Source organism: Melanostigma gelatinosum (assembly GCF_949748355.1).
Source record: "Melanostigma gelatinosum genome assembly, chromosome: 20".
NCBI classification, from domain to species: Eukaryota; Metazoa; Chordata; class Actinopteri; order Perciformes; family Zoarcidae; genus Melanostigma; species Melanostigma gelatinosum.
This window is the reverse complement of record NC_136653.1, coordinates 18763126-18789771: the sequence shown is the minus strand read 5'-3', so window position 1 is coordinate 18789771 and position 26646 is coordinate 18763126. Positions and strand designations below refer to the sequence as shown.

Sequence of the window (26646 nt, the reverse complement as noted above, 5' to 3'; positions counted from 1 at the left end):
TGCAAGCAGATGTGTTTTCTTTTTCTTCATTGGTGCGTTTTGAAGTCAGCTGGCGCAGATCAGCCTGCTTTCTCACAACTGTCGGCCATACAGAGCGATGACGATCTGGTATCTTACTGAGTCGTACCAGCAGGACCCCCGGACTTGGACCCCTTTTTAATCTGCGGCCACCCCCCCCCATTCTCTCTGTTACTGTTTTCTTTGCATGGAAACACCAGTCTGTTACTCTTTGTCTCCTTGTCTCCCTCCTCACAAAGAGTGGACTTTCAACTTTGTTTACCACCAAATACACAGACTGCTATGGAGACCTCAGATCACTCACCTAAAAGTGTGGGTGTAGAGGGGGTGGAGAGCAATCTTGGCAACCCACACATTTGTGAATTAAACATCCATTGAAGACGTTCGATTTCCACACTTATTTGTAATATGCTGATTCATCACTTTTTGTTTCTGTGTCACTTTGAGGGAATGTAATGACTTGTTGGTCCAATGCAGGAAGTGGGACGTTCTGACCTGGATGGATGGTTTGGTGTTCACAACAGAGATCGGAGTTTTACAGACTTGAAAGTGCGAAAAATGTATGGATATAAATATAGAACGATGGCAGTGTTTTAAGTGTGATTTCTTTTGTTGTACGGAGCAAAAACACTACATCTCATATAATGCCGTAATTGAAAACACAGACACATATTAGTTTAGGAGGCAACGTCCATCAAACCAAAATAGGCCTCCACCTGCCAGCTGTGTTTTTAAAGTATGAATGTAGACAGAAACACAAACACTGACTCTTATGTGTGAATGTCTGAGTTGAAAGCTTATTTATTTGTCTAAACAGACCTCCATCATCTGCCCTGACTCAGGGCAGATTGATGACTCAATTAAAATGAGGGTGTGTCAGACAAATGTCTGACCTGGGACGCCTTTGAATATGAAGACGGCTCAACAGCTAAATATATAACAGACTTCTAACAAATGCAAGTTGTCGCAACACTGCAATGAGGAATTTCGCCGCACAACAGAGCTGGTCACTCCGCGCGAGGTCAGTGAAGTGAGGATGAGCTTATCACTGATGCCCCCTCACTAACGGCATCGCTCACTGGCCCGTGAAGGCTCTTATCTGTCTGAGCTGTCAGAATCAAGGTCTGAACACATCTTTATCAGCCCCCCCTCTACCACACTGGCTCCTGCAGCTAGACTGGTGGATGTTTGTCTTTGTTTGTTGTCGGCAGATTCCGTTTGGCACCATTATGCACTTGAGTCGAGACATTGTGGCAGAGGAATCACTGATGGCATCGCCACCAGCAGAGATGTGTAACTTCAACAGGCTTTTAATCCTGACTGTGTGTCAGAACCAGAGACAGTTCATGACTTTTCTGTTCAGTAAAATATGCTCACAGACAAACCTATTATCGTAGTACATTGAAAGTGCATTTACTCACTGCAATACATTTATTTTCCAGGAAGCAGCGGAGGAGTGTAGATTTTGCGAGCCTCAGGATTACATCTCTTTGCGGATGATGTTGTTCTGTTTGTTGTTAAATCAACAGGTGGTAAAGTCAGCTTGAAGGCCGTCTCTTATGGTCATGAATTTTAATAGTAAGTGACTGAAAGAATGATATCACTGAGTAAGCCAAAAAGAGTTTCCTTCACAGGGTGCAAGGGATCATCTTTAGGGAAAGCGTTAGGAGTTTAGAGTAGAGGCGTTGCTCCATTTGAGATGTTTGGGACTCTGATCAGGTTGCCTACCGGATGCCCCCTGGCCCCCTGCCCATGTCCAACTGGGAGACTTAGGGAAAGACATTTCCAATTTTGCCTGGAATGCCTTAAGATCCTCCAAAAGGAGCTGGGGGACCTGCTTGGGGGAAGGAACAATGCCTTGGATACCCTACTTATCTTGTTACCACCATGACTTGAACTGCAATGTTTGACAACCCCTGAGAAAAGACCATGCTTTTATTGACTGAATGCAGTTTTTTGATGATTTTACTTCCGATACATTTGGGCATTTTGTGGAAAATAAAGTGGAATTGGCATTTAGTGGTGAGACACTGTTACAGTCTGATTGGGGATTTGGTTGAAAACACATTCATGTAATGCCAGTGATAAGATTAGCTGTTTTAATATTCACTCTGATCCAATTATGACTTCTTGTCTTCACGACTTTAGGCAAAAGTTTTGAAGTTGAGGCTGCAGCTCCTGAGGCATCTCCTCCCATACGTCAAGGCCACGCTAGAAAAGTGCATTAAAGCACAGGGAAAGGGAGAGAAACCCCCCCAGTGGGGAGGAGCAGGGGGATCAGGGGGAGCAGGGGGAGGAGGACTTAACTGGAGTGTGTTCATTTGTATTTGGAGTTGTGATGTCTGAGGGGTGGGCTGGATTAGAAAAGCGGCGGTCCGTAGAGAGACACGTGGAGTCGGATTTCAGCTTTGCGAGGGCCCCTCGAGTCCGACTCACTGAAGCTGCCTTTGTTTGACTGGGAACCAGAGAGAGAGAGAGAGAGAGAGAGAGAGAGAGCAAGAGAGAGTAGGAGGAGGAGGAGGAGGAGGAGGAGGAGGAGAGTGCGAGGCTTTTAGTTTGGAGTGAGTGCGAGAGAGTGTCAGAGTGAGCTCCATCTCTCTCTCTCGTACCAGGGCTACCACATGAACAGGACAACTCTAGTTTGGATCTAAGCTCAACATCACTGAAGATGACTTCACGGTAAATGAAAGGCACTGTGTTCTCTAGAGAAGTTGTTTTACATCAACATTTGGTCAGTTTTCCAACTCTTTACTTCTGTCTTCATACAGCATTCCCCTCTGGTTCTTTGGATTATTTCCACTCGCGCTCCGGTTCTGCTGCCATCGCTCCTCTGCTCAGCTGTTGGACGGTATGTGCACTCTGTCTGTTATTACTGGATCATGTGTTTTTTCTTTTTTTCCTTCTTCTTCTTCTGCTGTTGCTGAACTTTCTGCTGACTCATGAGTTCTGATCTGCTGAATATGAATGGTGAAACTGTTGCGCTCTGGTCCTGGAAACAGATGGTTTTATATTTAGGTACAGGATGATTTTACTTTAAGAAAGATTATTAAGAAAGCTAAATTAAACAACATTGGCACACTGGTGTTGGGAGATCATATGAATGTTGAGGTGACTATGTGAACTTAATGAATGAATGTTATAGTTATGTTGAAATAGTGATGTTGTAGCTTACATAATATTCAGAAAGGCAAGCAAAGTTCTCTATTAATTCAACATTTAGGCCTCGCACAGACACACATTTAACTTAATAAAGCATTATCATTTTCAGTCTCTTTACGCACATGTAGATGATGATTAAAGTGTCTATATAGCAGAGAGCATGGGAATGTCTCCAGGGGTTTTACGTTTGCGTTTTGAAAGGCATATTGGCTTTAAGACCCCCACATTTGATAAGATCAGTGTGTCCCATGGGATGCTTAATGCTGGATTGGAATGTGTCCAAAGTCACTGTACATTAAACAGTTTATACTGGAAGTTTAAACATGGCGTTCCCCAAACCTTTAGGAACCATTGTTTTTAAATTAACTCAATGACACCAGAGCCCATAAGGGAGATACCTGCAGGCTCCTGTGCTGTGTTCTGTGTGATGCTTTCAATTACATCTCGACTGGTATGTTCCTCAGGCCCCCACAGTCTTCACTCACTGTTTTCACAGCTTAAATCTAGATTTTCTCCAGGATGAACGGATCAATCAGGACCCGTCAACATGTTCACAATTAGTGCCGAAAGCACCGCAGAGTTTCTTTTTCCATTGCAATTGGAAACAGGCCTCCCAACGTGCACGCTGACTGCAATCAGTAGCAGTGCAGTTATGTCTGAGAGCTTCATTTTATTACTTTTCATCCTTGACGCAGGCGATCACTGCTGTCGTCAGTGTGCTGGAATCCAGATTGGCATTTGCAGCCACGTGTGTGTGTGTGTGTGTGTGTGTGTGTGTGTGTGTGTATCTTGACCTATGATTACCACAAGGAACTCCATGTCACAAAAGCAGCATTGTCGAGGCCGGTCAAATTATTATCTCTTTAGCAAACGTGGCCCCACGGAGGTTCATTTTCCAAGTCTGACATTTTAAATCAAACACCACTTTGGCTCAAAAACTGCAGCCGCTTTGTAATAGAAACCCCCGTCCCTAATTATGAGACCAAGTGGAATATGATCTTGTTGGAGTGAGTTTAGACTCAAAATAAGTTTTGGATGTTTGCAGCACAGCAGAACATGACAACAGATGTGTCTAAAGACTAAAGAAAGGCTTTTAAAGTGTGTTTCATGGTCCTCTTTCCTCTACTGTAGATCCTGCTGTCAGGCGGTTTGTGCTTTTGCCATATTCATAATCCTCTGTTATGATTCACTGTTTCAAGAGTGGGAAAAAAAGGAATTGTGTGTGTGTGTGTGTGCGAATGCATGCCAGCTCACTTGAGAGAGAGAGCACCAGGGACAAATATTTCCAGCTGTAAATATTCTTGAAAACAGAGCTGTCGCCGTGGCAACATGAACATTTCTGTGCTCGATTGTTGGACTACGACAGATATAATCTGTTTCCTCAGTGGGAAATAGTGCATGCTGCTTCTTTCAGCTGTGTCTGCTCGTGTACTGTGAGACAAGAGTACAAATCTGCAGTGTTTGGTCGTGTGAAACGCACAGCGAATGGATTTTTGTTGTTTTATTTTTTGCTAATTCAGCGGTCCACCTCCGAAGAATGAGAACTTAGCAGTGGCTTCAACATTATTGCTTGGACATGTCGCTTTGACGTATCGCCCAGCTGCATCTGGGACTCAACGATAAACATGTTGAAAGTTAAATAATTTAGTACATGAATGACTGAGTGCAGGAAAGATAAAGTCATGTGTGTGAATGAACAAATGCATCAGCTAAAGGGATGTGCCCTCGCTAGTCGGCACCGCATATATTGATGATTAAACCCATTATTATTGACCTGATGACTGACCGGCTTGGTTCAGGGGTCAGTGTGGTTCTCTCCCGATCGACTGGATTGGCTCACTGAAACTAGCCGACTAGCTAGATGGACAGCTAGCACAGATGCTAAAGACTAAAGCTAAGCTACAGACTAAGCAGGCTAACGCCGGCGGGCTTGATGAATCAAACTTGATGGTTTAGGTGACGCCAAACCAGGACTCTTCTTAGACCGCAGTCCCTGTCGGGGTTTTAACGCATTTTGCAACACACACTGGGCTTCATGAGGCACATTGCGGACACAGTTTCAGCAGCATTTACAACAAGATTTGGTTGTTGAAAAATGTGATACACGATTTCTCTTGTATGATATACGCAACATCATTAAAAATACATATAAAATAAATTGAATGAGGTAAATCAATGAATGAAACAAGTAATCAATTGGTATGTGAGCAGAGTAATTGAGGAACAAATGTATGATCTCACTGCAGTGGAATATCTTATCAAGATGTTTGAAACAAACATTGAGAAGTAAACAAAGCATCAAAGTGGCTTTGCCCCGAGTCGTCTCCAGCGAGCCTTTGTTTCTCTGTCGTTGATGCTTTTCATCGTACGGAAGAATCATAAAAGCATGCTCTTAATCTGTACATGTTGACAAACATATAACACATTTCGCCTGGAGCGCCGCTCGTTGTGCATACATATACGTACACTTGCACACGCCTATCAGCCACACCCACCGAAAGAGGACGCACATGCACATCTGCTGTGCACATGCTCATTATTCACAAATGATTGTGTCTTTAATTATGTTGATGGAACAACGGGACACAGTTGGCTATTACGGATGATTAATACGATGACGTGGTTGATGATGCGAGTCTCAGAGAATTTGATTATGGTGATTACATTGAGGCGATTATAATGATGATGATGATGATGGCGAGGACAAGAGCGACATGAGAATGACGAAGATGATTGTGATGCGGGTCCTTCGAGATCAGTGACGTGTATGAAGGGTGTTGCTGGATGTAACCAGCACAGAATCGTGAGATGTTTTAGTCTCAAACTGATTCATAATTGGAACACAGTCGACCTGCAGATGAAGCTGTTTGGATAAATGTCACTCTTGCGTCACCGATGGGCTTCAAGTTCATTTGAAGAGGTTGCTTCCAAAACAAAGCAGATAACCATTTTGGAAGAAAACTGACATTCCCTGTTTTATCTGACTTTAAAGTAAAACAAAGTCTGGTCCACCAACAAAGGCAGGACTCGTCATTTTCATCTTTTTTATCTGTTGTTTGTTCAGGGAAGGTCAACTGAGTTTGCTTCCCCTCCCACAGCTCAAGCTTATCAGTTTGTCAACCTCACCAACTGTTACATCACCAACACTCGTCCTGACCCAAACCAGAAGTGCAACCCAGTGCAAAAACATTCCCCGAGAACATAGAAAGCTGAAGAAGGAACAAAGGGAACCAGACTTTGGTCTGTTGTAGTGAAAAGGAAGACTGACGAAGCGTCTCTGCTTTATTAGGTAGAATTGGACACAAAATCCTGTGACTCACTTTCTTAGTTGATGCATAAATGTGTCTGTAAAATGTTGTGCTATTAAACAGTTTACAGCCCCCTCTCCTCTCCTCTCCTCTCCTCTCCCTTCCTCTCCTCTCCTCTCCTCTCCTCTCCTCTCCTCTCCTCTCCTCTCCCTTCCTCTCCTCTCCTCTCCTCTCCTCTCCTCTCCCTTCCTCTCCTCTCCTCTCCTCTCCTCTCCTCTCCTCTCCTCTCCTCTCCTCTCCTCTCCTCTCCTCTCCTCTCCCTTCCTCTCCTCTCCTCTCCTCTCCTCTCCCTTCCTCTCCTCTCCTCTCCCTTCCTCTCCTCTCCTCTCCTCTCCTCTCCTCTCCCTTCCTCTCCTCTCCTCTCCCTTCCTCTCCTCTCCTCTCCTCTCCTCTCCTCTCCCCTCCTCTCCTCTCCTCTCCTCTCCCTTCCTCTCCTCTCCTCTCCTCTCCTCTCCTCTCCTCTCCTCTCCTCTCCTCTCCTCTGGAGATTGGCTCTTCGTTATTGTCAGGAGAAGTAAGACGGCACTTTAAGGAGGTAATGTGTGATTCCTTCCTTGACTCTGACTTGAAGAGACTCTGGTTTGGCATCAGTTTGATGGTCATCCGGCCCTGCAGACAGCTAACAAGTGACGTTATGATTCAAAGTGTAATTTAAACTCAAGCACAGAGAGATTGTCAGCGCTGTCCAACGATGATTTCATGAATGAGCGAGAAAAGCAGCAGCGGGGACTTTTAAAGTCAGCGACATTTTCCTATTACAGTTTTTCTCAATTGCTAAAACACTAAAACCCATTGGCTGAACAAAGTTCTCAGTTGCCTGAACTCATTTAGCTAATAGTGCAGTCTGTTGTCAATACCTTAAACTGTGTCACATGGTAAAACACAATTTGCAGATCTCACTTAGACTTTTCAGCAAAACTCTAAACACATTCTCAGTCTCAAAACACATGCTGCACTCTAATGCACTTGTCATCCATACTGGTAAACACAAGTGGCAACAATCAAATACAAATAGAGAACACATGTCATTGATGAAACACAATCACTCAAAATTGATTTCACTTGTATCAAATGATGTGACACAACCAATATAAGCCGGTTCAGAGCGCAAACAGGTGGTTGAAGGTGGGAAGGAGAAAGTCTGAGAGTGGATAGAAGCAACAATGTGAGAGGACATGGTGCTTTCTATTTGTTACAGTAACAGCACTGACTGCTCAATAGATGTTGACTGGTTGCAGGTTCATATCAACAAAGAACAAGAATTACAGAATCACAGAGACAAAGGACACGTTTGTGAGCTGCAGGGTACAGTACTGTAAAAATAGGGGTACAAGGAGGAGGAAGAACAAAATAAATTGCAAAGAGCAAAGCACAGCAGTCATTTCTGATCAATTTTGAGCGACTGTAATAGAACATGTTTTCGTTCATATGAAATTTGTTTTGAGATTAAAAATCGACTTCTCCCTGAGAACTATATGTTTTGAACAATGTGTTTTCTATTTATTGGTGTATTGTTTACTGATGCTTGATAGTGTATATTATTTTGATCACTTTGTTTATGATTTGAGAGCAGTGTTTGATTTTGAGCACAGGTAAAACTGTTTTGAGGCGAAAGTTTCATTTTGCAAGAGGATTCAGAGGTTTTGTAAATAGTGCATGAAGATGAGGTTTTGTGTTTACAGTTTTGAGAGAATGGGTGACCGTTTCAAGAAATGTGTCTTAGCAATCGAGAAAAACTGTAATGAATGTCCAGTTTGTTTCCAGCCGCCACATGACGTCACATGTTGTTTTTACATTCATCGCTTTGGAATGCTTGATACAAGGCAGGTCTTTCCTGAGGAATGAATCCCATCGGTGAGCGCCGAGCACCAAAGCTGTCAAGAATTTCAAAACAAAACGACGACTCACCAAACGTTCGACAAGCTAAAAGTGGCCAGATGTTCTTTTGTGTGTACTCTGCATGTTGAGAGTATCATGAGGTCATGATATAAGTAACGTTTACATCTTAAATATTTGGCAGATGCTCACATCCATCCATCCATCCTTCCATCCTTTTTTGGCTCAAGAACACTTTGGCAAAATATATCACATGAGATTTTTGGACTTGGTCATTGTTGGGTCACACCTTTCCTTTCACAAATTCATCAGCGGCCTTCCGAACCAGTTCGACATGCCAGGCTGGAGCTCAGCTGGCAACTGACGTCTGACGTCTGTTTCATCTGCCTTATATCGGGGACAAAGGTCCCATCGTCGAACAGAAAACTGAAAAGTTAAACATAAAATATCCCAGGAGTGGCCACTTAATATCTTCTCCCTTTAAACTCGAAACATTCAAACCCACGAGACTCTGAAGTCTAAACAGATTCATAATTGAATCCCGTCTGAATTAACTGGATTCATATTTGTCTGCTTGTTCTTGGGAGAGTGACACGAGCCCTTTCTGTGGCTGTTTACTCTTCCATGTGTCAGCAAGCTTCAACTGATTCAAGATGCTCTGCAGGTTGTGTGTGTCGCACATGCATCTGCATCCCAGATCATTTCTTTTTACTTTCAACAACTGGTCGATTTTGGTCCAATATGACAGCTGTTTCCATCCTCGTCTGGCTCCCGATTAATTTCTTTCACTCAGAATAGATGCAGCTTGTTGTTTTTGCGACTTCCTCCCAGTGATGAGTTTTGTACTCTTTTATTGATGAGGAGATTCCGCGGACGAAACACTTTGTAGATGGCTGCTCCACAGTCCCTGGGCCTCGATGCTTGTATCTGCAATTGATCTAGATTCTAGAATAAACACCCAAACCAAAAACATGTGCGTCATCCTGAAGGGTAAACAGGAACCGCTAAATGTCTCACGGACACAACAAGCCGCTATACAGAGCACAGATAGTGTTGAACGAGATGGAGGACTTTCTTCAAAGCGTCAAACCAACGGACAAACAGGGTGTGTGAAGTATAGGATGGATTCTGTGTGGGAGGCTGAATGTGTGACACCAAGAGTCACTTTGACCTCCGTCCTTTGTGCTCTTATAGTTTATTGCTGCCTGTTTTATTTTAGAAAAGAAACGTACAAGTGATATGTCATTTCGTGGGACATTTTTTACGACGTATCGTTCGCAATTTGGGATTCTTAAGATAACACATCTTTGTACACCCTTTTAATTCTTCCTTATCTGAACATCAGTCATCACTCATTGAAATCAAAGCTTCGGCCTTCAAAGAGCTTTTACACTAAATGTCCTGAACGCCGTTTGATGTGGTCGTCTGTTCTCTCTCTCTCCGCCTTGCCTTCATTTTGAAGTTCGGACGGAGCAGCACTTTGACTCCTTTCTCGCTGCTGTAGTGCTTCATGCTGTCCTTCCATGTGACACATCTATATATCAGCAGCTGACTTTATGTTGTTGGATATCAATCCTTTTTTTCTGCTTTGATTGTGCATTTTATACATAAAAGACAGATTCTGAAATGATGGTCTCTTGTGCATCCCCTCCCCTTTCCATCTTAAGTGGTCACATGACCATAACGTTTCTGTCAGCGGATGCTGAGGGCTGGTTTAGCAGAACCAAAAATGAGCACATTTAAAACCTTAGGGAGCAACGCTTTGAAGGAGTCATGGCGGCTTCCTTCCTCTGAATGAATGTTATTTCTTAATTTTTTGGGGGATATAACCATGTTGAGCATCCACCCATATGTCATAGGTCACGTGATTGGGTGCATTTACACAGCTTTAAAGCTTAGAGGAGCAGGCCTGCGACTTGAGGATAATAAACGATAAACCCCAGACCAGCTTGGACAAGAGAAAAACCTTCAAACATCCACTGATGGAGTTCCCTTGAGCAAGGCTCCTAACTGCCCGTTGCTCATGGAGAGCTGTTCAGTGGCCAACGACAGACTGAGCTGTTGACGGTTGAAGCGAGTGCCATTGCAAGTGTGACGCAGGATGAAAAGAAAATTCCCCTCTGTAGCTGAGTGTTGGAAGATTACAACACGTAAACATGGTTACGGTTGTAAAGGGCATGCTTGTGACTGAACCACAGTGCATCCTGTGCATAAGTCTTCCTGCATGTTTGCTCATAGGTTGCCGTCAGACGGGATTAGAGGTGCATCAGCACTGCAATTTACGATAATGTAAAGTGGCTCTGAATGAGCATGTTTGTTTTTCTGGGAGCGGCCGGCTTCCTGGCCTTTTTGCACCACAGACGCCCCGATGGGTGAAAACATGGAACGTTCTGACAGTCTGGAAAGAGTCCGTCAGGGCCGGAAAGACAGTTGAAACAAGCAGGTGTCTGTGCAGCCGGGTGGGGACCACAGAGAGCGAGGACATGTCCCGTCATACATGATGAGCTCACGGAGTGCAGAGCAGCGGCTCTAAAATATGCACATTAGAAATCTCAGTTTCCCTCATTTACTTCAATCCTTGTTAAATTTGCATTGATAATAAAGTACATCAAAGTTTTCTGAACAATTTTCTTTTTTAAACTCTGAAATATCACCTTTACCCTCCGTTGCTCACTGATCCCTTTGATCAGTGTGTTGCATCAAAACCAGGATGTTGGTGTTGACGATAAGGATGTTTTCCTGCCTGTGTAATCTAATTGCCACTTGACTGAAGGTAACACCTTTTTAGAAGTTAAGCTAATCATCGGTAAAAGCACTACCGGGAGAATCGAAGCGATTCAATTCAAATTCTAGACTTTAACATCGAGACATTACAAGGAAAGTCTCAGTCAACAAACAGGCTTTAATTGGCTCCAATAACCGCCTCCACTTTTGTAGGTTTTTCTGCAAGGCTTTGAAACATGGCTGCAAGTATTTGCTCCCATTCAGCCGTAAGAGCACTAACGTGGTCGACCACTAATGTTGGACAATAAGGCCTGGCTCGTCCCAAAAACGTTGTTTGATGGGGTTGATGCCAGAGCTCTGGTGAGGTCCAGTCAAAGTTCTTCCACACCAGAATATCTCTGAAGGATCAAGATTAAGATGTGTACAAGGGCTGTCCACATACCGTATAGAGACGGGTTTCTCTATCTTGCTCAGTGAATACAAAATCGTAGGTCCACTTTGAATAAAACTGGCTCAAGCTTACCCGAGGTCAGAGACCGGCAGTGTTACTGGTATGTTGTCCCAACCTTGAACCTTCACAGCTCTGGTTTTGTCTCCTGTCTAGGTGATAGATGACTTCTAGTCATCGCCAAACAACAAAACAAGACTTCAAAGACCCTGAGCCTTGAGTTTAAACTCAAACTTTGCTTTAATTTGTCTTGTTTCTGAAGTTGGAACATGTTTGCCCAGTCTGAAGACCACCAGCTTGATTCTCATTGAAATAATGAAGGGCTCTGATGATGTCTAATTGCTGGACTTCATTGGCGTTTGTCTTTGGCAGCCTGAAGCGTAATGGAGGGAGAGGTCAATATCACGACGGCTTGTAGCAAAAGGGTGACAAACATTCCCTGAGGTGCATCTGCAGATGGTCCTGATTGTTTCCCAGTTGGAGGTGGGATTAGTGGTGGTGTTGATGGTGTTTTTGGCGTGTGTCACTATCTGTGTGTGTGTGTGTGTGTGTGTGCTCAGCTGGTCCGCAGCTGCGTTGTTTTTAAACACACAGTCCACCCACCTCCTGAAAAACCCCACAACTCCAATTAGTTTGGTCTCAATTGACCTTATTGTGTCCCCACCACTGGCGAGTAAACATCAACAAACATCTGCCTTCTGCCCGCCTCTCTTTTCTTTCTGTCTTACCGTCCTTCATGTCTCAGAGCCTGATTCTGTCCTTTTTCATTCATTAGCTATCCACCTCTCTCTGTTTATCTTAGCGTTCTTTCTTCCTCCTCCTTTAAAGCCGAGTGCTGTTCACTGTACTGTGTGTTCATTTATCCTGCAAATTTATGGAGGAAATGATTTCACAAAGTACGTGAAAATTAGTCAGTTTCTCACCTGCCTCAGTGTCTGCGGTCGGCCTCTCGTCAGCACTAACAGCTGTTATGTTTGTGCATGTGGTAGACTCTCTCATTTACACCCCTCCCACACCGTAATATGTGGCACATTTCCATCAAAAAGAAAGAAAAAAGCCCTCCGTGGTGGTAAATAAGCCTTTTATTAAATCAGACGATACTGCTGTTACTGCAGAGTACCCTCCTGTCTTTCCCTCCATGTTGCCCTTCTCTTACAGTGTAAGAGCCAACAAAGACAGAGATGTAAGATAGAAGATGTAACGCCTTCGTCACCGACTGGAGGAGGGTTGTGGCTTCGGATCACAGCATTCAAACTCGGATACGACAGACTTTTCGCAAGCTGGAATCAAGAAGGCTGCAAACATAAGCTCCAGTTTGTGTGGTCACAGAAATGATGTCAAACATCTAGTAACTCTCTGACTTGGAGGACTTAATATAGATTTGTTTCACATGATGTAATGGCGCGTCCTAAGCTGTTGAGGTCTCTGTAATTATACTTGATGATGGTCTGCAATTAAAAGAAAGAAGAGTTTCCCAAAGGGATCCTAACAAACAGCTTCACTGTTTATGAGAGAAGCGTTTTGGGTGTTTTTCATTTCTCTGCCCTCTTTCAACATCGTCAAAGCTGGATTTCACTCCAGCCGGTACAGTCCTGCCTTCAATGAATCTGAAACACTTCCAATGAGCAAAGAGCGGCCAGAGGTGTGATTTTGATTCTGAGAGTTAAAGACATGTTGGTCCAGTTCATTTGAGCTCTTACTTTAAAGCGAAAGCTACTTTCACATCTGCCCGGTTTATTAAAATGAGAACCAGGTTCGTGCACTAAAGTTGACAAGCAAAACAAGTGCAGCCGTGATGAACCATGTCAGGCAATACAATGGAAGGAATATCATCAGGCTGGCATTGTTTTCACTTGTTGATTCACCCAATTGTCAAGTGTTGAAAATTGATTGAATGTTGATTGGGAGAGCAGAGCAAATTGATCTCTTTGTGCAGTGCCTTTTTTCTTCTTCTCTTTCTTCTTCAGCCCTTGGTTGAACAATGCTGTCATCGCTCAGTCCATCAGGCAGCACCAGACATCCCAAACTGGTGCTCAGGCCCCCAGAGCTTTCAGCAGCGTCTTTTGACCAGAAGACAAAGAAAAAACAGATTCTATCTATTCAGCCCCTGAAAACTGTCCTGATGCATTTATTACATTTAACTGGAAATGTCTGGTCATCATGTGTCAGGTCAGGCTTTGGAATTAACAAGAGAAAAAAAAAATGTATTGTAAAAATCTTTTGTGCTGTTTCAGCAGCTTTTTTCCAGTTCAGTTAGCGAGCGCTGAGTCGTGGCGACTATCAAACAATGGGAATTAGGAACTAAAATGGAATGAAATAATCAGCTGGATTCTTCTGTTTATTTGCCATGTGGGAGAGCTGTAGGCAGTAGTAGTTTTCATGGAAAATCATGGCGGTTAGAAGCATGTATCTGCCAAGCAGAACCTGAGATTAACTGCAGTGAAATGTTTGTGGTTTGTCTGGCGAACATAGAGGTTTCTCTGGAAGGAAGATTCAGTTTGAAACTATAGTCAATTCTATTATGTTGTGCAGTATACAATTTCCTTTTTGGCGTCCTTGATTGTTATAGTTTGATAGTTTTCTGCTCAGATTTCTTCTTATATCATATCAAATGCCTCTTTCATTGACTTTTTAACTTGTATTAATACAATACAGTACCAGTCCATTCTAAAACAGTTTTTTTTAGTTTGAGAGCAAGAAACAGCGTTGTTCAAAGTCTCTGCTCACAAATCAGCTTGCAGCTCTCGCTGAAGAGTCTTGTCTCCTTTCGTTTGAACGCCCTCCCCTTATCAGCAAACTCTAACAACTGAGACAAACCTGGCAACATGGCCAAAGGGAACCCAGTTAATGTCTTTTTGATATTTCTCCCACTGGCAGCAGATACCAAACATGAACTCTGGCCCAATTTCCTCTCAGCAAATAACACCAACTGGGGAAATGCGTTGCTTTTGATTAGTTGTCGAGCATAACCTGACGGCGAACACTTCGTAACAAGAACTCCAATTTTGACTGAAGGTTTTATCTTTTGTTTCCATTTGTTAAATTTTTTGTTCTTGCGGTTTTCCTTTCGTCCTTCTTTTTCCTCATCTCATTCCCAAAGACGTGTTTTTGATGGCATGATCGTGAACCTGACAGCTCACCGCCGGCCCAATATGAAGTCTGCTGAGGAGCTTCACAGCCTTCCAGTGACGTTTCCAACAGATGATGCAACATGCATGTAACGGTCTGGAACACGAACAGGGGGGACGGGCAGGATCATAGTTATTACTATTATTACAGCCTTGGCTTGTCTTGTAACCCTGGAGCTCTGAAGTGGAGAGGAACATGGTGGTCTTTGGGGTTAGACCGAGGTCTTCCCTGGTTTGTGATGGGACAGGATTGTGGTTTCAGTAACATGTTTCTTCCATGTTCGTTGGGCAGCAATCGTCAACTATAACTTTAAAAAAAAAGACTAATTGCATGTATTGTGCACCCAAAAAATGTTGTGCTGCAGATGACTTTCCCTGACACTCTCAGCAACTAGGAACACATTGCAGAAAGGGAAGTTCAGTTGGGTTTGTTTGGTTTGCCCAACCTCTAAAGATGAGTAAATAAGGATAATAAATCTTGATGCACGCCAGATACCAAAGAATCAAATGTTCCCAAAATTATACAAAACTGTATCATGACACCTGCATTAGAGACAGTTCAGATTAAGTACTTTTTGAAATGTGAAATCTTTATAAAGTTTCACTTCACATATGAAAACATGAACTAGATTGACCCAAATCCTTTCAGACACAACTTTCCTTTCACTTTCGTTATTGTGTCATCGGGTCAGGTCGGACTGCGGAGATGAGTACGACTCCGATGTGAACATGTTTATATTTCCGTGTGTTTCTCTGCCAAAGCATCCCAGAATAAGGTCTGTATAATCAGATAGATGCAGAGTCTTGATTATGTCTTTCAGTCCGGGGCCTGTGCCCGCTCCTCCCAAACTATCCCAACAGGTGTTTTTGGTTTTTCAGCATTTGTTAGCAATTTGCATGCATTGCCAGTACAAGGCAGAGGGGATGGAACCAATTCAGTTTGAGAAATTGTATGTAAGGTACAGCACATCGAGTGAACAGTTTTTAGGAGTTTAGAAGTTGTTGGAGCAGAAATGCACCTGTGATTATGTAGAGCAAAGGCTAACGATAGAACAAATGAAAGACCCAGCACCAGCTGATAACATGATATATCATATCGGAAAGTTGAAACTCTGTAAGCGGATCTTGATTCCCTGTTTCTTGAGATACTTATCATGGTCATGTTGTCAGTTCATCTCCCGGATGAGGAAATGAGCTCCAGGTCAGATGTTCAGGATCAAAGAGCCTGTCAAAGGGGCCAGCAGGTACTTGGTGAGGATCTTTGTGGGTGCTAACAGCTACGTGCAATCTCCTCTGTTATAGGAGGACAAGGAGAGAGAGGCCAGCTTCTAAATGTGGACAGCGTTACACCCATGCAAGAACTCACACTTCTACGCACATGTGCCTGCAGATGTGCGTCTGTAGACCGATGTGGTCGTAACATTTGCTTCTGGATTAGGTTACCTGAGCCATGGCTCTGTAAATCAAAGTGCTCTGAGTCTATTTGTTAGAGAGGGAAGAGGTTGTTTCTCTGTCTGTGTGTGTGTGTGTGTAGTCTCTCGAAGTAAAGATTAACGGCCTAACTTCAAGTTTCATGGCTGATTATTTCTGCAGGTTTTAGGATTGTGAAAACTATCGTTACAAAGATTCCACTCAGAAGCAGTGTCAAGTGTGGTTGACCCCGTATGCTCACTTTATGTAATGGAAGACAAGTGATCGCATTAGATACAGACATACACTATGAATAGAATTTGATATTTTTTTGGAATAACCGATACCGTAGCTTTATGTTCAGAACTTTAGCCGTTGCACCCACACTGACATATTTTGTCAACTGTGGTCGACCATAGTCTTCAGCACTATTGGTGCTGAGGTCAAAGACGCTTCGATACCATTGAAGCATACAGTAGAAGGAGAAACGAGGTGGATCCAGTGCTCACTTTCACTACAACATCAAATAAACAGGAGACGGCAGACGCTGGACAAACCCAGTGTTTCCGTCACATGCACTTTGCAGCGGTGGACACTTCGAGGATGAGCAGCTGGAGCGGTGACAGGACGTCAATCCGTCACGGCAACCAAATGAACAACAGCGCGAGTAGAGACAGTGAAGCTCTTCTTAAGAACAAACAGAAACCAAAACAAGAAAAATGAAGTGCTCTCAGCCAGGCTGCAAACTGAGGCCAATTTCCAGCGCCCTCTGTTAGTAGTGTGAATAGACTGATGTCAATACATATGTTCTAAGGTTTGTTTCGGTGTCAGTTGTCATTTTATTTCATATTTTTAAATGACCTATTTGCTCACACCAGGTACAACGAAACCTTTGCCCACTGCTGCTGATAAAATGTTTCCTTGAGGAGAAGCTGTGAGCCTCACTGGCCTCTTTCCATGTCTGTGACTCCCTTTAAGATGTATACTCAACAGGATGCCAAGTGTTAGAGCCAGTAATTACAAAATAATAGGGTTTACTCTATTAGTTTCACATTTGACATGAAAAATGATTAACAGTTGAAGTGAAGAGCTCGTAACGCTGATCGTCCCCATAGTTTTTTTTCCCATCAGTTTGGCAAAAGACCCCGTGGCATTATCTCAACATCTGTCACCAAGCTCAACACAATGTTCTCATTAAGACGATGACATTGTGGAGACACACGAGTCGAAGGATGTTCTCTGTGGAGCGATATGAACGCAGTGTGACTGTGGTCACTAAATGCGTGTTGACTGTAAAAACAGTGGCGATGTTGTTCCGTCATGCGGAGCAGCAGATGGAGCAGAGGCATCACAGGCGCTGGTGATCCTAAGCAGCCGGACCGTTACAGTTCACATTCTGTGAAATTGCAAATTGCAATTGGGATCTCGGCCGTTTGCCTGTGTTGTTTTTTAGAGTGTTTGTTTTGCACCAAACCTCTTCTCTGCTCCTCTTTGAGTTAAAGCTTGTGATTGAAGTTTGACACCAGAGCCGACTTTCAATCTAAACTCAATGTTTCTCTTACTTCTCTCTTACTTCTATTTCTTCTTGCATGTCAAATGCAGGCCAAGTTCAACACACGTCTAAACCCTGCAGATTAGACCAATGCACATACTTTTCTCAGTTTGCCCCGACAAATAGAATTGCCACCCCATGTCCAACTTCTCCGACAAGGAAAATCCAGCCACTCTGAACACAATTTATTAAATAAACGTCCGTCCACCTCCAAATGAGTACTTCTAAAAAGGCTCTACCTTTGTTTTGGCCACACCACTCCAAGCAAGACACAAGAGGAATTCCAAGTTCAATTAACGAGCCAATGAGCTTGACCTGACTTTGGCCCGACAAATGACAAACGGCTACTGAGTGTTCTCAATTGTTGTAGGACACTGGGGTCAAGGATCGGGCTGAACCTGGGTTGCATTTTCACCCAATTTAGCAACTAATTGACAGCTGCATTTAGAGACAGTTGGGATGCAGGAAGACTCCCTTTCGTGATCTGCTCAGAGGTTTGTTGAAGGAGCATTTTGATTTCAGTAGTAATCTGCATCATTCTGGCTGCAGGTATGGTGATGAGTATTAGCGCCGGTTAGTATGGCAGCACTCAGTAGTGAAGCACCATGAAAGAAACAGTGCAGTACCAGGAAGAAATAGTTAAAAAAGCTCCACCTGGTTAGTAGGTAAGAGTTCTTCCTGTATTTGTCCCAGTAATGTTCTTCCCTTGGTTCCTGGAACGCGAAGCAGTTCTCCTTCCCGGTCCAAGAGGTCTTCATTACAGCCAATGTCCAATGTCAGGAAAGGGACTTTGTTGACGGAAGCAAAGTATTGTCCAAAATATAATTTGCCCTTACTTGAATCTAAAGGGCCTGAAACAAAGAGTACCAGACCACAGGTCATGTACAGGGCAGTCCACTCACTGAGCTTTACAGTTGGCTGTAACTAATCAGGATGGACGCGTTCTTCTGGGATTTGCCAGAAGTGCCAACAAACACCAACATTTACATCACACAACAAAAGTATTTCCCGAAATGATTCATTTACATATTTGCAAGATACAAGATTGCTATACCTTTCAGATGTTGCTTCTGTTGCCCCTGTCTGTATGACTAAACAGGAACCTTTTACAGGCACCACTCGGTTAAAGTGGCTGCTCTATGGTCTATAAAAGAGTCTATAAAAGAGTGCATATATCTACTCAACCAACAGCGATTTCAACTTGAAATGAGCACATTGAGCTCAGGTCATTGTCGTCTGGGTCAGCCGGGCCCGGTCAAGACTCTCTAAACAGTGACAGAGAGCCGGCGCCGTGGAAGCAGCCTCACTTGAGTCAATGAAAAGGACCCGACTCCACGCGGATTGGCCGAGGTCCCGCTCATCAAACTGTACGGCGAGCAACTCGCGCTGCAGAGCCAAAGCAGATGGTATCACTCAGGACCCCCCCCCCCCCCTCCACCCGCCCTCCCTATGTAAGAACAGTTTGGATAAGCTACACAAGTATCTCCTATGTGAGGAATACAAACATGGCAAACCTTCGGCTGACCGCAAAGCCCTGGCATTCATCACTGGAAAAGAGGGAAAGAGGATCTTAAGGGATTCCTTTATACCTTGAGGAGCTGATATGGATAAAGATTAAAAGGTTATGTTGATGTTCAGCTGCAGATGTTGAGCCTTCAGTTGCATCTTAGCACATTTGCTGTGGTTCTACTTTTTCTCTGTCTCTGTCTCTTTATTTTTCCATTCCTTTTCCCCTCCCTTTTCTTACTCTACTGGCCCTGACAAACCATCGCTATGTCAAAAGGTCCTACTTGCTTTCTTGATTAAGGCAAGGCAAGGCAAGGCAAGGCAAGTTTATTTGTATAGCACATTTCAACAACAAGGTAATTCAAAGTGCTTCACATAAAACCATTAAAAGCATCAAAACATAAGGCAAAAGAAAAGGAGATTTAAAAACAATTAAAGAAACAGTGTAAGAAATAAAATTCAGTAGTAAAAAAGTAAAGGAGATTTAAAACATACATTGAAACAATAATCGATGTCTCCCTGAGACATTACGCTGCACGCAATCAACCATACACTGGCGCAATTCTGCAATTACTCGCACACAAACCACGTCTGGAAAAGATCTCTGCCGATCTGCGTTTTATAGTGTACGCCTTGCACGAACTCGGTCCCGGAGGAAATGGCGACATATTGTACACTTTCTAAATTTGAATCGATGTCTCCCTGAGACATTACGCTGCACGCAATCAACCATACACTGCCGCAATTCTGCAATTACTCGCACGCATTAAGTGTGAAAGAAGATGTACCCCTTCCTCTCTTTTGCCTGTTTTACTTCATGATTGATTGATTCTTTCGTTCTCATCCACATCAGCTCATCCTCTTCGTTTCCCTCTTGCACACCATTTATTGAGAAACCACCAGCTCATATGCTTCACACCTTTTCCATGATGAAGTAAGAAAGAAGCTTTCCACTTTCTCGCCAAAAGTTCTGCGTTGAAGGCTGGACATGCGGGCGGCAAGCTGACAAAAACAGGCAGGGTTTTTTCAGCCCATCATTCCTCTGACACTTTGGTCAGAGTGCAGTTTCTACAGTTGGCTAAACACAGCTTGGGGTAAGCCGAAACAACGTGCCGTTTACACGGAGCCCCATGACATCTGACCCCTGTGGACATCCGCTTTTACCACCAGCCTGCAGTTGCCTTAAGTGACTTGAAGGCAGGGGTGAGGGAGAATCACTTCAGAAATGTTTTAAACACTATTACACATCACTTTAGATATTAACAGATCCAGCTGGTGATGAGAGGTGAACTCCAGCTCATCTTTTGCATTTACTTGCTCTGTCAGCATTTTATACTCTGTTCTGAGGTTTTGCCTCTCTAACTGTGAGTATATAAATTTACTCTCAACGTTATTTTCTGTTTTATTTCCTTAAGAATGTCTGGAAGTAACCCTGCAGTAAAGCGCCAAACCAGATGTTCTAGAAAGACCAGGTTCGATTCTATTCGGTCCTCTTGTGTCTTTTAGAATATTGGGAAGAATTACCGCACCAGCGTCCATTTTGTAGTTGAGGGTTTTTTGAGTCTGCAAACTTTACATTTGGCATAATTTTTGTAACGTTAGGTATCCTCATAGCTGTTGTCTACTGCAAAACAAATGAAGAAATAAGCTTAAAACAGTACAACTTGTTAAAATGAATGAAGGCACAGAATGAGAAATGATAAACGTTACTATTGCTTCCTACCTTTTTCCACATTAATCAGACCAAAATGGTTTTAATTGTACTGATGGGTACTTTATATGTCACTTGCAATCTGTATTCTGAAAGTATAAGTACATTAGGAAGCATAACGAATGCACAGGCCAGGACATGGAGGAACAGTGATACAGATACTAGACGTGTTTTTAAATTGCAAAAACATGCACCTCAAAAACTGCATGTAATTCTGATATTTGTGCTGAAATGTGACCTGACGGGCTTTGAGTGAAAAATTAAGAAAGAAACCATGGCAGATATCCCGTTTACAAAGGTGATACTGTTCTCCTGCAGTCACTGCCAAGTTGGTCCCCATATTAAGATGGAAGATAAGAATCCTAACCAACTAAACTATTTGGCCTTTGGCTCTCTGCAGCTTTGGACATGCCAGCTTGTACGGGCACAGAAAAAAAGACCCTTATCGGCGACCCCGGTCCTGTCCACTGTTGGCTTATACGGGCACACTCCAGAGCTTTGAATCACTGGTCCAGACTCGCACCAAAACAACTTTAAATCTGCAGGGACAGTTTGAATTTCTGTACAACTCAGCCAAGTCGATTCCTGTACTCGGCGTCAACCTGTGTTGTTGCCAAAGTATGAGGTTTTAGTAGAAAGAAACGGTTCTTTAAGTGTAACACGACATGGAGGGAGTATGAAAGGTGCAGCAGGTGGGATATATACTGTTGTTCACCAGCTATTTGTAACATGAAATGGCAACTCTGCATCACATTAATCCTAAACAGTCAGCCCATTCATTTAGAAATAAAAAAAATAAAAATATCAAGTCACCACAAGCTTATTCTCTCCTGACCGGCAATGACCCCCCATCCTCCTGCACTTACACTGCTGTCATTATGAAGTCATTATATGATCCTCTTCCACGGTCTGTTGGAGTCACACTGAGACCTTTTAACCCCTTGTAAAACCTACAGCAGTGCTGCCATTAAACCCCAGTGTAGCGTCAGCCAGTCTTTCCTGGCAGACTTCTACTGTTTTTCTAAGACCTACTCAGAGCTCAGATATTTGCAAAGTCAAATAACAGCTATTTTGGGAACACAAAACAATTACATACAACTTTAGATCCAATACTGGACTTTGTTCTCAGTGTACTAATGTGACTTACGTCATTTGACTGAACTTCTCTTCGTCTGTAACCTGTTTGAATTTGCAAAAAGCTGCAACCCTTCTCTCACGGGAGAGAAAGTTGAAAGAACAGATTTCCACCAGAAGTCAGTGAAGTTCAGTCACAGCTTTCCACTGCATACATTATCGTACATTAAATGGACGGCAGTCCGTAAGACCACCGGCCGAGGAGAATCTGGTCCGCCTCACTGAGAGACAACGCCTCACTGAGAGACAACACCCAAGATGGATGTTGGATGAAACACAAGAATGCGCTTTGCTTACCGCCCAGCCCCTTTTACCCCGGTCCAGACCTCACTTTACCTGTCGCACATAAGGCTCCCGTTGTGTGTGAGAGAGCCGTAGAAAGAGAGATTTTTTTTTTTTAAAGCCACATTAAAAAACATTTTTATGTCGTAGTTGCAGATTCAAACTTGTATGGTCTCTGATGGCCCTGTACTACCCACAATTTAGGTATAGGGTTTGGACACTTCCATGAAAATCCTCCAGGGCACAAATAGTGAGCAGGCCACCCTTCTTAAGCCCCGCCCCTTTTCACTCTGAGCTCCAATAACAGTTGAGCAAGCTTGGTACCAGGCAGGACCTCGGTCAACATGCCCCTCTCCTCATACCTCGATAGATATGCTATGTTTGTTAGCTAGCGAACATGTAGCTCCATCAAGAGGAGTCTAATGTCGGATCGCCAACGTCAACCAGGTTTGCTGACGCTGCGCCTGTTGTCGTCACTGGAAAAGATCTTGAGCTACTTCATCTTCTCCGCTTTTGGCAACAACTTCCTCTCCAGCCTGCATTATGTAATCCTATCCCAACCACTTTATCCGATCCACATTGGAGGTCCCGGCCCAATAAAGCCAACAGAACAATCAGAATCCTCCACGGGAAACAGTGGAGACAACAATGGAGTCATCAAGGACTTGGACACTTCTCAACTGCGCCGCTACAATTCTGTCTCATTAAAATCACAACCGCATCAGTGACAAGGCCCACAATCTGTGCAATAACACATCCCATCCCCTCACATCTGAGTCTCGCTTGGTGGTTTCAATACTGCAGCTGGCATCAATAAGAACGAGACGGCGCGCACTACCTCATTCAGCTGCGGTGGGTACGGCGAGTCATTTCTTGGAGCAGGAATTGGCAGATTGGAGCTGAATAAGATCCACTTGTTCAACAACAACAACAACACAATGAGGTGTGTCTGTTTGGGCCACAATCAAAGGCAGCGTCGGACAAATTGCAAGTGAAAGTAATGCGAAGGAGTCTTTTCAAAAGCTGATTAGAAATATGCAAAGAAGCATTGTTTTCAGTCTTGAAACGTTTCTTCAAGAACATCCCTGAGTTTTAAAGATACTAACCACAGAGATTTGTATTTGGGGTCTGTTATTAAAGCCACTTGATGTCAGCTCTCCAGCTTATCAATTCCTCCCCTCGTGTATTATTTATACTGGTTTGGCGAGCACAATGCTGTTAACTGGGGACAGAGTTTTGGTTGAGTCAGTCTTGGCTCTGAGACTTTATAGAGCAAAAGCATAACGTGTCAGGGGAAAGCGATGGTTACGAAATCCTGCTGATAGAATTTGGATGTGTGGCGGTGATGTTGTTGGTTACGGCAAACGATTGCAGAGGCAGTAACGCGTGCGCATTTCTGCGGTTCGTGCGTTCTCAGCAGCTGCATCACGACGACTTTGTTTGTTTCTTGTGAAACTTATTTTCAAACAAAATTCTGTCATTTCAAATGGTTGTGCATGAAATAACCTGAAAAACTCCCTCATCGCCAGCCCGACGGAGACTGATTGGCTCCTCAAATTAGTCCTGTACGTTTTATTTGTAACTGCCATTGCCCAGATAAGCAATGTCGAATCTTGTCGATATCTTAGAGGGGCAGAGAGAGATTTATCCAAATATGAATTAAAATACCTGTGGCTGTGTTCCAGCAGTGAGGATGGCGAGGTTTGAAACGGCTTATTCACATTCTCGTAAACAATCTGGTTCATCTCACAAGCAGTTGAAATTGAAGTCGCCGTAAAAGCTGTTTGCATTTGACGGGATAATCGGCTGTGTTATGTTGATGTCCTGTTGCAAGGCTATCAGAGCGTGAACTCATGTTGGCTTTACTGTGGAAAATGGCCTTCTGCTTCATGACGACTGCTGGCACTAGACTCTGTGACAAACAAACGTATTTAATTGACGGTGTACTTTTGAGTATTTGTGTATGTATGGAACTCTTTTGCAAATGTTTTTGAGAGGTCGCGGCAAACTTGATTGTCTTTACATTAAGTGAGCTTTTCTGTGTTGAACCAAACTGAGAACAAACCTCTTTTATACGAACCTCTGCTGTAACTCCCGGCTTCGGAAACCCCGCACGGCAGCTCCAGATATCTATTTGCATTTCCGAGCACATGAAGGACTCCTTTGTAACTGTGCTACCTAAGGACTGACTAAGAGTATCTAAGGTGATTCACCGCTCAATGCTGCAGCCCAAACTTGTGATTTAGGCTTGAAGTTACACCCTAATTACAAAATATAACATATTAGTTGTGTGCGGTACTTCATGCAAAGAGTATTGGTTTTGAGATACCTACACCGTGCACAGTTTTGACTATTTCGTTTCCCACCATGCACCTCCATTGCAAAAGGAGTGGAGGAAGAGACACTGCCCTCTTAGCAGTAGGAAAGATTTTCGCACGCAAATCATCCCGAGTGCATCTTCACTCAGAGTTGAAGCCCTTTGGCGACAGAGTTGATCCGTAGTTGTGGAATGGATGTGTTGGTGCAGTTGCTTTAGTAAGGTGCTTGCAACACCATGGAATCTGTTTGTCCCATTGGAATGAATTAATGGGTGCAACATCAACCACAGACTGTCTGTTTTGGATCAAAACGTCTCTGAAAAGCAGCAGCAAATTGAACAAATCTGCTAGCTTGCTGACTTTGAGACATTCTTGTTGTGTGAGATCGCTGCGTCCCAGAAGGTTTTTTGTGGGAAACCCCCTTTTTACAAATGAGAAGCCATCGCGACCCAATTCACGAGAGCCTTGTCTATAAATCAATGCCATTTTACCTCATATTATCTTGAATAGGTTAACCAGCCATTTTGAAAATAAATAGACATTTTGTTTCATGCATGCAAACATATATACACATGAAATACTTAATACATGAGACCAAATGAATACATTTAGGCAGAGTTAGCAGGCTCTCAATGTTTTCCTCTCATCAGTTAAAGAAACAGAATGTATGCTAGCCTTTCATGTTAGATTCAATGTTGTAAGTAGGCAAAATTAACAGAGCAATACGAATATTCAGGCTCCCTCATGTGGCTCAAAGGTGTACTGCAGATATAAATGTTGAATTTAAGATGAAAGAAATTCGGCAAATGCATTTGGCGACTCTGATAAAATCTCCTGTGGCTCCCGACCCAGTCTTTAGTAAGATTGTCTCTTTCTGTGCACATGGTACGACCACAGCAGGCCTCTTCCTCCTATCTGAGCGGGACTGTCACATTCCTATCATACAGGAGTCACATACGCAGGTGCTGCCTCATTCCTCAAATAAATGAAGCTCTCATTTCTACTTTAACATGACGGCCACACTCCCATGAATACTTTAGATGTGTTAGAGGTCAGAGAATGAGACAGTGGGACCTGACTACATCATCCAGTGAACTTTGGGTTCCTCTGCCTTCCTTGCGTACATAACTGACAATGAAAATAAAGCCTGCTAAACTGGTTAGCATGTTTATAAATCCATGAGGTTGGGAAATATTGTAAAAATATACATTTTGACGACAGAAAATAAGATTTACGAGCATCACCAGTAAGATCTTGCCCTCTATCTGTACAGATAATATTTCATTGTCGAAAGCAAAGTGTGAAGTACCCCTAAAGTCAAGAAACACGCTACGCCAACACAGACGAGCTTATAGTCTTTGTCGTCTAACAATAATACAAGCGAGAAAAAAAAGTGCCATTGTTTCTGGCATCACCCTGAACAAGATGTATTCATCATCGCTGAGCAAAGCGCTGAGAGTCTTTGATCACAGTGAGAGCGTTAACACTCACATCTGCTCCGCTCCTCTTAATAACTGCGCTGACTTGGCGCTTCAGCTCAACACCAACAGAGCAGCTTTGTGCTAAATGGGAGGCCTGTAACCTCACCTGGTTACACACACACACACACACACACACACACACACACACACACACACACGCGCGCTCTTGTGTACGTTCTCAAGTTAAATACGCAGGCTGTGTGGTCTCAGCAATTGACCCAGAACTTCCTGCTTTTCAACACGACACATGGCTGACGTCACCTCGGCGCTGTCAGTCAAACACCGCGAGCCTCTGGATGAAAGGATGTGAGGCGTCTCGTTTCGTCTACCTGGAGGAGAGAGTTGAAGCCCTTTGGAGACAGAGTTGATCCGTAGTCGTAGAATGGATCAGAATAGAAAGGAAATCCCTGTTTTACTCAAACGTACTGAAACTCACAGATGTGAGGGGAACATCTGGTTACCTGCAGCGAGCCACTTCACAACTAAACAGGTGTTAAACGACTGGTGGGGTCCATGACATCTTAGAAAGCTACAAGAAAGCTTCTATGTTTAAAGTGTGCTTCACAATATGACAGCATGTCTGTGGTTTAAAACTAATTCAAAGCAGCCATTTTGTCAATATTTTGTCAAA

The 26646-nt window shown here is 43.4% G+C and overlaps 1 protein-coding gene across 1 annotated transcript in view; it reads left to right on the top strand.

The window, feature by feature from the left end:
- Positions 1–2595: 2595 nt before the first annotated feature.
- LOC306794356 (uncharacterized protein) overlaps positions 2596–26646 on the top strand; it is a 47921-nt gene continuing 23870 nt past the window's right edge. Inside the window, 2 exon segments of the mRNA XM_079292389.1 lie at positions 2596–2697; positions 2787–2866. Of these exon segments, the coding sequence (XP_079148515.1) occupies positions 2687–2697; positions 2787–2866 (91 nt within the window). The 5' untranslated portion in view covers positions 2596–2686.